Genomic DNA, 12,164 nt, shown 5'->3' on the forward strand with positions numbered 1-12,164 from the left:
CTATTAAAGGACTGTTCCTTCACTCCCGGGCTCATACACACACACACTGAAATCACTATTAAAGGAGTGTTCCTTCACACCCACACTCACACACACTGAAATCACTATTAAAGGAATGTTCCCTCACACCCGTGCTCACACACACACTGAAATCACTATTAAAGGAGTGTTCCTTCACACCCGGACTCACACGCACACTGAAATCACTATTTAAGGAGTGTTCCCTCACACCCGGGCTCACACCCACACACTGAAATCACTATTAAAGGAGTGTTCCTTCACACCCAGACTCACACACACACACACTGAAATCACTATTAAAGGAGTGTTCCTGCACACCCGGACTCACACACACACACTGAAATCACTATTAAAGGAGTGTTCCTTCACACCCGGGCTCACACACACACACTGAAATCACTATTAAAGGAATGTTCCATCACACCCGGTCTCAGACACACACACACTGAAATCACTATTAAAGGAGTGTTCCCTCACACCCGGGCTCACACACACACACTGAAATCACTATTAAAGGAGTATTCCTTCACACCCGGGCTCTCACACACACACTGAAATCACTATTAAAGGATTGTTCCTTCACACCCGGACTCACACACACACTGAAATCACTATTAAAGGAGTGTTCCTTCACACCCGGACTCTTACACACACAAACCGAAATCACTATTAAAGGAGTGTTCCTTCACACCCAGGCTCACACACACACACTGAAATCACTATTAAAGGATCGTTCATTCACACCTGTATTCGCACAGTCAACAACGCCTGTGCGTGAATACATTTCAATATCTGTCTGGTGCCAATTAGCAGCTGGTGGTCCCTCCCTTGTCTTTCTAGATGCTGGAGGTTGCTGATTTGGAAGATGCAGCTGAAGGAGCCTCGGCGTGTCTGCGCAGAGCGCCCTGCCACCACTTGCCGGCCGGTTGGGGCGTGTAGGGAACATGTGTCTTCACCTGTCATCAGGTGGCGTTCGAGGGGACAGTGCCAGGGTCGCGAGAGGGTGGGTTTTTTGTTTTGTAAGGTAGACAGTTAGCTTCTTGGTCATGGTGACCGACCCTGGCTGTTGATTCTGGCTTCATCGACGTGGCCGGTTGACCAGGGTGGGGTTTCTCGATGAAGCCACATTCCGCTGGCTGGGGACAAATGCAAGAATGCCAAATTTCAAAGGATCCCAACAAGGCCTTAGGAATTCACTCGCCAGGGGCCTGGACTTCGTTGGGGCTGGACCGGTCTTCGTGACCCACCCCTAGCTGCAGTGGGGCAGGGTGGGGGTGGTGGGGGGGGGGGTGGGTGGAATCCCTTGCTTAGAGGGGGAAGCTTTAAGAGCCGACCACATCGCTGTTGGGTCCGGGAGTCACGTGCAGGCCCAGAGCGGGTAAGGACGCTCCGACTTCCTTCCCCTGAAGGGCGTTAGCGAACCCGGATGGGGTTTTTTTCACGACAACCGACAATGGTTTCCACCATCACCATCAGGCTTCTAATTCCAGATTCTTACCGGATTCTGTCCGCGGTGGGGTTCGAAACCGGGTCCCCGGTGGCATTACCCCGGGTCTCCTAGTTACTAGCCCATTTGCACCGCACGGGGAGGGGGAAAGGTTGCTGATTGGTTGGCAATTGGGCCCCCGATTGGCCGAGAGGCCACCGTGGAGATTGCACCAAGGGGCTTCAGGCTCTCTGGTAGTGTTCGAGCGAGGTCATGAGGTGCCAACGTATGCCTTTTGTTTGCAGAGGACAGGCCCCTGTGGTCGAATGGGCGTCACTTACAGCACGCACAGATGAGCCACACGACGAGCTGGACTGGTTACCTGAAATGGGTTGTTATGTGCAGTTATTGGCGCACTCTGGATTGTTCAGCGGGTGCTGATCAGTCGCTGAAATTGCATCTAAAGAGGAGCAAACAAGCCTTGCGCCTTGTCTCGGGGTTGCCAGGGCGCTCGGGGTGGGGAGGTCAACCCCCTGTTGCCGTCTCCATGGCCACACTTCAGCCCGTCAAGAGTCGGCTTGCCAACCAATCAGCGCCCGTTCTCTCCGCCAGTGCATAATCGTCGGGGGTGGGGGCGGGTGGGGGTCGGGGGGTGGGGGGGGGTGTGGGTGGGGGGAACGTCTGAAATCTGGCAATTCTTGCGTTTGTCCCGGTGCGCGCCGGACGCAAGGCTCCGGAGGGAGGCCCCTCTTTTCAGTGACACCCAGCAGCCGGTCGGACGTTCAGCCCGTCCTCTGGGTACTGAGGGTCAGGACGAGAGCGAACAAGACCGACCCCCACCACTGCCATTTCTACCATTCAGTGCCCAAGGACTTTCCAAGTGACAGGAAACGAGGAGCAGCCGATGAGGTACAGTCACTGTACCGTCATGCTGGGAATCGCGGCAGCCCTACTGGCGCACAGCAAGATTCCGCCAATTGTAATGAGATAATGAGGCAAGTTCCGCTCACCTGGCGCTGGTGATTTTGGTTCGGGGGAGTGCAGGACCCTCCTGGTGCTCTTGCCCCAAACTGGGAGCCGCGGGTCCATCGCTCCCACCCCAGAGGGCAGACTGACGCCTCAGCTCTGCATCTCAGTAACGCCCTTCCTGTACAGTGGCCCTCCCTCAGTACTGACCCTCCGACAGTGCGGCAGTCCCTCAGCTCTGACCCTCCGACAGTGCGGTGCTCCCTCTTACTGATCCTCCGACAGTGCGGCACTCCCTCAGTACTGACCCTCCGACAGTGCAGCACTCCCTCAGTACTGACCCTTCGACAGTGCAGCACTCCCAGTACTGACACTTCCACAGTGCGGCGCTCCCTCAGTACTGACCCTCCGACAGTGCGGCACTCCCTCAGTACTGACCCTCCCACAGTGCGGCGCTCCCTCAGTACTGACTCTCCCACTGTGCAGCACTCCCTCAGTACTTACAATCCAACAGTGCGGCACTCCGTCAGTACTGACCCTCCGATAGTGCGGCACTCCCTCTGTACTGACCCTCTGACAGTGCGGCACTCCCTCGGTACTCACCCTCCGACAGTGCGGCACTCCCTCATTACTGACCCTCCCACACTGCGGCGCTCCCTCGTTACTGACCCTCCAACAGTGTGGTGCTCCCTCAGTACTGACCCTCCCACAGTGCGGCGCTCCCTCAGTACTGACTCTCCCACTGTGCAGCACTCCCTCCGTACTTACAATCCAACAGTGTGGCACTCCGTCAGTACTGACCCTCCGATAGTACGGCACTCCCTCTGTACTGACCCTCTGACAGTGCAGCACTCCCTCGGTACTCACCCTCCGACAGTGCGGCACTCCCTCATTACTGACCCTCCCACACTGCGGCGCTCCCTCGTTACTGACCCTTCAACAGTGTGGTGCTCCCTCAGTACTGACCCTCCGACAGCGCGGCACTCCCTCAGTACTGACCCTCCGACAGTGCGGCGCTCCCTCAGTACTGACCCTCCGACAGGGCGGCGTTCCCTCAGTACTGACCCTCCGAAAGTGCAGCGCTCCCTCAGTACTGACCCTCCGACATGGTGGCACTCCCTCGGTACTGACCCTCCAACAGTGAAATGCTCCCTCATTACTGACCCTCCCACAGTGCAGCGCTCCCTCAGTTCTGACCCTCCGACAGGGCGGCGTTCCCTCTGTACTGACCCTCTGACAGTGCGGCACTCCCTCGGTACTGACCCTCCGACGGTATGGCACTCCCTCGGTACTGACCCTCCAACAGTGCGACACACCCTCATTACTGACCCTCCCACACTGCGGCGCTCCCTCGGTACTGACCCTCCCACAGTGCGGTGCTCCCTCAGTACTGACCTTCCGACAGTGCGGCGCTCCCTCAGTACTGACCCTCCCAAGTTCGGCTCTCCCTCAGTACTGACCCTCCGACAGTGCGGCGTTCCCTCAGTACTGACCCTCCGACAGTGCGGAACTCCATCAGCACTTACCCTCCGACAGTGCGGAACTCCTTCAGTACTGACCCTCCGACGGTTGGCGCTCCCTCAGTTCTGACCCTCCGACAGTGCGGCGCTCCCTCAGTACTGATCCTCCAACAGTGTGGCACTCTCTCAGCACTGATCCTGTGAACAGTGCGGCACTCCCTCAGCACTGACCCTCTGATAGTGCGGCACTCCTTCAGCGCTGACCCTCCGACAGTGCAGCGCTCCCTCAGTACTGACCCTCCGACAGTGCGGCACTCCCTCAGTACTGACCCTCTGATAGTGCAGCACTCCCTCAGTATTGACCCTCCGACAGAGTGGCACTCCCTCAGTAATGACCTTCCGACAGTGCGGCACTCTCTCAGTAATGACCCTCCGACAGTGTGGCACTCCCTCAGTACTGACCCTCCGACAGTGCGGCACACACTCAATGCTGACCCTCCGACACTGCGGTACTCTCTCAGTACTGACCCTCCGACAGTCGGCACTCCCTCAGCACTGACCCTCCGACAGTGCGGCACTCCCTCAGCACTGACCCTCCGACTGTGCGGCACTCCCTCAACACTGACCCTCTGACACTGCGGAGCTCACTCAGTACTGACCCTCCGACACTGCGGCGCTCCCTCAGTATTGACCCTCCGACCGTGTGGTGCTCCCTCAGTACTGACCCTGCGACACTGCGGCGCCCCCTCAGTACTGACGCTGCAGCCATGGACAACCCTGGGGAGTGTCGGCCTGGAATATTGGTGGGGAGGGGAGGGTTGTGGAGGTGGAGCTCGAGTCTCTGGAGCGGGAGGAGGGTCCTGAAGCCAATACCCTCAGAGGCCGGGAGAAAGGGAGAGTGTCAACTTGCGAGCCGCAGTGAATGATTTTGGGGCACTGATATCAGCGTAATTGTCACTGTAAAGCATATAGAGCACAGTTGCTAGACACAGCCGGTCGCTAAGGAGATGAGAATGAGTGTAGAGTACAGACTAGTCCCTACAGGGGGAGCAAGCCACACGCCCCTCCCCAACCCACCCGCCCCAATCTCTAGATTCCCGGAGATGAACCCCATTGGTTAGAGTATCTTCGTTGCGAATGAGGTACATGCTGATGATAAGCCATGAGGATGATAAGGCAAGGGAGGGAGATAGAGCGACACCTCAGCACAAGCCAGTTCGTTGTGTTCACACTCAGCGCCCGCTCAGTCCCAGCCATTATCCTTCACCATGTGGGCCAGTTCAATGATATATTTGCCCTCCTTATACTTCTGACTGCTTTCAAACGCATGTTCCTGTTGGCCAGACAGGACCCAGGGTCAGTCAGCATCGAACACAACCAAGTCACAGCTTTACCTGACAGTCCCACTCCCATTCCCAGCAATCCCACCGGACACAATTCCCTTCCCGTTCGCTCCCACTGTACACAGTCCCAATGGACCCAAAACCCTTCCCGTTCACTCCCACCGTACACAATCCCAATGGACCCAAACCCCTTCCCGTTCACTCCTACTGTACACAATCCCAATGGACCCAAACCCCTTCCCGTTCACTCCCAATCTACACGGTCCCAATAAAAACAAACCCCTTCCCGTTCACTCCCACTGTACACAACCCCAATGGACCCAAACCCCTTCCCGTTCACTCCCAATCTACACGGTCCCAATGAAAACAAACCCCTTACCCTTCACTCCCACTGTACACAATCCCAATCGACCCAAACCCCTTCCCGTTCACTCCCACTGTACACAATCCCAATGGACCCAAACCCCTTCCCGCTCACTCCCACTGTACACAATCCCAATGGACCCAAACCCCTTCCCGTTCACTCCCACTGTACACAATCCCAATGGACCCAAACCACTTCCCGTTCACTCCCACAGTACATAATCCCAATGGACCTAAACCCCTTCCCATTCACTCCCACTCTACACAATCCCAATGGACCCAAACCACTTCCCGTTCACTCCCACTGTCCATAATCCCAATGGACCCAAACCCCTTCCCCTTCACTCCCACTCTACACAATCCCAATGGACCTAAACCCCTTTCCCTTCACTCCCACTCTACACAATCCCAATGGACCTAAACCCCTTCCCGTTCACTCCCACTGTACACAATCCCAATGGACCTAAACCCCTTCCCGTTCACACCCAATGTGCACAATCCCAATGGACCCAAAAGCCTTCACATTCACTCCCACTTTACACAATCCCAATGGACCCAAACCCCTTCCCCTTCACTCCCACTGTACACAATCCCAATGGACCCAAACCCCTTCCCGTTCACTCCCACTGTGCACAATCCCAATGGAATCAAACCCCTTCCCGTTCACTCCCACTGTACACAACCCCAATCCCTTCCCGTTCACTCCCACTATACACAATCCCAATGGATCCAAACCCCTTCCCGTTCACTCCAACTGTACACAATCCCAATGGATCCAAAACCCTTCCCATTCACTCCCACTGTACACAATCCCAATGGACACAAAACCCTTCCCCTTCACTCCCACTGTACACAACCCCAATCCCTTCCCGTTCACTCCCGCTGTACACAATCCCAATGGACCCAAACCCCTTCCCCTTCACTATGCTGTACTCAATCCCAATGGACCCAAACCCCTTCCCATTCACTCCAACTGTACACAATCCCAATGGACCTAAACCCCTTCCCATTCACGCCCACTATACACAATCGCACTGGACCCAAACCCCTTCCCATTCACTCCCACTGTACACAATCCCAAAGGACCCAAACTCCTTCCCATTCACTCCCACTGTACACAATCCCAATGGACCCCAACCCCTTCCCATTCACGCCAACTATACATAATCGCACAGGACCCAAACCCCTTCCCATTCACTCCCGCTGTACACAATCCCAATGGACCCAAACTCCTTTCCATTCACACCCACTGTACAGAATTCAAATGGACTAAACCCCTTCCCGTTCACACCCACTGTACACAATCCCAATGGACCCAAACCCCTTCCCCTTCACTCCCACTTTAAACAATCCCAATGGACCCAAACCTCTTCTCGTTCACTCCCACTGTACACAATCCCAATGGACCAAACCCCTTCCCGTTCACTCCCACTGTACACAATCCCAATGGACCCAAACCCCTTCCTGTTCACTCCCACTGTACACAATCCCAATGAACCCAAACCCTTTCCCTTCACTCCCACTGTACACAATCCCAATGGGCCTAAACCCCTTCCCATTCACTCCCACTGTACACAATCCCAATGGACCCTAACCCCTTCCCATTCACTCCCGCTGTACACAATCCTAATGGACCCAAACCCCTTCCTATTCACTCCCACTATACACAATCCCAGTGGACCTAAACCCCTTCCAGTTCACTCCCACTGTACACAATCGCAATGGACCCAAACCCCTTCCCATTCACTCCCACTGTACACAATCGCAATGGACCCAAACCCCTTCCCATTCACTCCCACTGTACACAATCCCAAAGAACCCAAAGCCCTACCCGTTCACTCCCACTGTCCAAAATCCCAATGGACCAAACCCCTTCCCGTTCACTCCCACTTTACACAATCCCAATGGACCCAAACTCCTTCCCGTTCACTCCCACTGTACACAATCCCAATGGACCCAAACCCCTTCCTGTTCACTCCCACTGTACACAATCCCAATGGACCCAAACCCTTTCCCTTCACTCCCACTGTACACAATCCCAATGGGCCTAAACCCCTTCCCGTTCACTCCCACTGTACACAATCCCAATGGAACCAAACCCCTTCCTATTCACCCCCGTTGTACACAATCCCAGTGGACCTAAACCCCTTCCAGTTCACTCCCACTGTACACAATCCCAATGGACCCAAACCCCTTCCCCTTCACTCCCTCTTTACACAATCCCAATGGACCCAAACCTCTTCTCATTCACTCCCACTGTACACAATCCCAATGGACCAAACCCCTTCCCGTTCACTCCCACTTTACACAATCCGAATGGACCCAAACACCTTCCCGTTCACTCCAACTGTACACAATCCCAATGGACCTAAACCCCTTCCCATTCACGCCCACTATACACAATCGCACTGGACCCAAACCCCTTCCCATTCACTCCCACTGTACACAATCCCAAAGGACCCAAACTCCTTCCCATTCACTCCCACTGTACACAATCCCAATGGACCCCAACCCCTTCCCATTCACGCCAACTATACATAATCGCACAGGACCCAAACCCCTTCCCATTCACTCCCGCTGTACACAATCCCAATGGACCCAAACTCCTTTCCATTCACACCCACTGTACACAATTCAAATGGACTAAACCCCTTCCCGTTCACACCCACTGTACACAATCCCAATGGACCCAAACCCCTTCCCCTTCACTCCCACTTTAAACAATCCCAATGGACCCAAACCTCTTCTTGTTCACTCCCACTGTACACAATCCCAATGGACCAAACCCCTTCCCATTCACTCCCGTTATACACAATCCTAATGGGCCTAAACCCCTTCCCGCTGCTAGGCCAGGCTTTTCTATCACTTACATACTTCCAGCCCAGGGTCGTTTTGCAGTTCTCGCAGTAGATATCAGCCACGGCGTGAAGCCCTGTCAGGAGCACCCGTTCCTCCGCTGGTCCACACCCAATGTTCACCCTGCAGCATTGGGTTACACAAGTAGCACAGTGAGAGATGATGGAGCAGGGCAATTAAATGCTGGCACTGGGTATAAAGTGGGGAGGGACACACTGTCAGGGTAATGTAGAGGGAGTTCTACACTGTATCTAACCCGTGCTGTACCTGCCCTCGGATCACTCGATGCTGACACTGTGTATAAAGTGGGAGGGACACACTGTCAGGGTAATGTAGAGGGAGCTCTACACTGTATCTAACCCGTGCTGTACCTGCCCTGGGAGCGCTCGATGCTGACACTGGGGATAAAGTGCGGGAGACACACTGTCAGGGTAATGTAGAGGGAGCTCTACACTGTATCTAACCCGTGCTGTACCTGCCCTGGGATTGCTCGATGCTGACACTGGGTATAAAGTGCGGGAGACACACTGTCAGGGTAATGTAGAGGGAGATCTACACTGCATCTAACCCGTGCTGTACCTGCCCTGGGATTGCTCGATGCTGACACTGGGTATAAAGTGGGGGACACACACTGTCAGGGTAATGTAGAGGGAGCTCTACACTCTATCTAACCCGTGCTGTACCTGCCCTGGGATTGCTCGATGCTAACACTGGGTATAAAGTGGGGGACACACACTGTCAGGGTAATGTAGAGGGAGCTCTACACTGTATCTAACCCGTGCTGTACCTGCCCTGGGATTGCTCGATGCTGACACTGGGTATAAAGTGGGGGAGACACACTGTCAGGGTAATGTAGAGGGAGCTCTACACAGTATATAACATACTTACACTGAGTTGAAGAGATAGGCTCGACCTTGACTCCCTTGAAAGGACTGAAAAATAAAGATACCATCACTTCAGTTGATTTAACATTGGTGTTATTCTTTGCTTCCTCTGTCTGAACGAAGAGACTTTAAATAATCAGTGACAGGGAAACAAGGTGATGAAGGAACGTTCCCAGAGGAGTTGTTCCCTCCCAAGTCCATTCCCATCCTTCCCTGGCCGCCATGTTTGAATTCCTGTCCAATCAGATTCCCGGGCCTCGCCAGTCCGGAACGGCTCTGAACAAAGTCGCCGATGGCACCCACAGCGACAGTGACAAGGGTCAACTTTCCCTCCCCATCGCCCCCCAACCTCCCCTGTCCTTGGCCGGCCTGTGACCTTTGACCCGGTTGACCACACCATCCTGCTCCAAGGCGTCTCCGCTGTTGTCCAGCTGTAGCGGGACTGCCCTCACCCACTTCCGTTCTTATCCCTCTGACCGTGGCCAGAGAGCCACTGGAGGCACCGTCCACTCCAGCTCCCCCACCCTAACCTCCCGTGTTCCCCCCAACACCCCCACACCGAGTTTCGATCCCCGGCCTCCCTCCCCGCCCCCCTTCCCCTCCCTATCCCTCATCTACCCGCTGCTCCCTCGGCGACATCGCCCAGCAGACGCGGGCGTTCGTTTTCAGGTGGACGCTGAGCGCGCCCGGCTCTACCTCACCGTCCCCTCTCTCTCTCTCCAACCCTCTGCTCCCGTTAAATCGCCAGACCGATTATCCGACATCCCAGTCCTGGATGGGTGGGAACCTTCGCCCAGTGAAATATCGGGGAAGACTGACGCCATTGTGTTCGGTCCCCGCTCCGAGGTCGGTTCTTTAGCGACCGACTGGACTCCTCTCCCTGGCAACGGCCTGAGATTGAGCCTGTCCGTTGGTTGCCTGGGTGTCATACCTGACCAAGAGATGAATTGTAGCCTTTTATTCGGACCGACAGGAAGACCACCCCCTGCTCCGCCGCCCTCTCAGCTCGACGGCTGCTGAAACCCTCGTCCAGGCCTCGAGCGCCTCCAGACCCAACTGGAGTTCCAAACCCCTTCAGGCTGGTCTCCTACGTTTCGGTCTTTGGAAGCTGATCACCCCCATGTCATAACCCAGGCCAACTCGAGCTCATCCATCACCCAGCCCCTACAACCCTGCCTGTCTCTGTAACTTCCTCCAGCCCCTACACCCCTCCCTATCTCTGTAAACTCCTCCAGCCCCTACAACCCTCCCTATCTCTGTAACCTCCTCCAGCCCCTACAGCCCTCCCTATCTCTGTAACCTCCTCCAGTCCCTACAACCCTCCCTATCTCTGTAACCTCCTCCAGCCCCTACAACACTCCCTATCTCTGTAACCTCCTCCAGCCCCTACAACCCTCCCTATCTCTTTAACCTCCTCCAACGCCTACACCCCTCCCTATCTTTGTAACCTTCTCCAGTCCCTACAACCCTCCCTATCTCTGTAACCTCCTCCAGCTCCTACAACCCTCCATATCTCTGTAACCTCCTCCAGCCCCTACAACCCTCCCTATCCCTGTAACCTCCTCCAGCCACTACACCCCTCCCTATCTCTGTAACCTCCTCCAGCCCCTACAACCCACCCTATCTCTGTAACCTCCTCCAGTCCCTACAACCCTCCCTATCTCTGTAACCTCCTCCAGCCCCTAAAACCCTCCCTATCTCTGTAACCTCCTCCAACCCCTACAACCCTCCCTATCTCTGTAACCTCCTCCAGCCCCTACAACCCTCCCTATCTCTTTAACCTCCTCCAACGCCTACACCCCTCCCTATCTTTGTAACCTTCTCCAGCCCCTACAACCCTCCCTATCTCTGTAACCTCCTCCAGCCCCTACAACCCTCCATATCTCTGCAACCTCCTCCAGCCCCTGCAACCCTCCCTATCCCTGTAACCTCCTCCAGCCCCTACACCCCTCCCTATCTCTGTAACCTCCTCCAGCCCCTACAACCCACCCTATCTCTGTAACCGCCTCCAGCCCCTGCAACCCTCCCTATCTCTGTAACCTCGTCCAACCCCTACAACCCACCCTATCTCTTTAACCTCCTCCAACGCCTACACCCCTCCCTATCTTTGTAACCTTCTCCAGCCCCTACAACCCTCCCTATCTCTGTAACCTCCTCCAGCCCCTACAACCCTCCATATCTCTGTAACCTCCTCCAGCCCCTACAACCGTCCCTATCTCTGTAACCTCCTCCAGCCCCTACACCCCTCCCTATCTCTGTAACCTCCTCCAGCCCCTACAACCCACCCTATCTCTGTAATCTCCCCCAGCCCCTACACCCCACTATCTCTGTAATTTCCTCCAGCCCCTACACCCCTCCCTATCTCTGTAACCTCCTCCAGCCCCACAGCCCTCCCTATCTCTGTAACCTCTTCCAGCCCCTACAACCCTCCCTATCTCTGTAATCTCCTCCAGTGCCTACACGCCTCCCTATCTCTGTAACCTCCTCCAGCCCCAACAACCCTCCCTATCTCTGTAACCTCCTCCAGCCCCTACAACTCTCCCTATCCTTGTAACCTCCTCCACATTTCCCTCTTGTACATCCCCTTGTACCAGGACTTCATTCTGGGCGCATTGCCTTCAGCTGCCGGGACTCAAAGATGTGAACTGCCCTCGATCAGGAACTACCCTCCAACTCTCCTCCATCAACCTCTGAGCACCTCTCCCCCACGAAGGTGCTAAGTAATATCAATTTATTCCATTGAGGATTTAGAGATCGAGCTGAATATTACAATGTTTTGATGGATAGTATTTCATTTCTCTGAGTATAACTCTGGGGGAAGCTTTGTTAGTTTCTAAAAAAAACT

General features: G+C 55.0%; 1 protein-coding gene across 1 annotated transcript in view; it reads right to left on the reverse strand.

The window, feature by feature from the left end:
* Positions 1–5,116: 5,116 nt before the first annotated feature.
* The window catches only part of LOC121269330 (protein yippee-like 2), a 12,137-nt gene continuing 5,089 nt past the window's right edge, over positions 5,117–12,164 (reverse strand). Inside the window, exons 2-4 of the mRNA XM_041173881.1 lie at positions 9,324–9,367; positions 8,450–8,558; positions 5,117–5,206 (exon numbers count right to left, since the gene is read on the reverse strand). Coding sequence (XP_041029815.1) covers positions 5,117–5,206; positions 8,450–8,558; positions 9,324–9,367 — 243 coding nt within the window. The remainder of the gene's footprint in view (positions 5,207–8,449; positions 8,559–9,323; positions 9,368–12,164) is intronic.

Source organism: Carcharodon carcharias, chromosome 24, assembly GCF_017639515.1.
Source record: "Carcharodon carcharias isolate sCarCar2 chromosome 24, sCarCar2.pri, whole genome shotgun sequence".
Lineage (NCBI taxonomy): Eukaryota > Metazoa > Chordata > Chondrichthyes > Lamniformes > Lamnidae > Carcharodon > Carcharodon carcharias.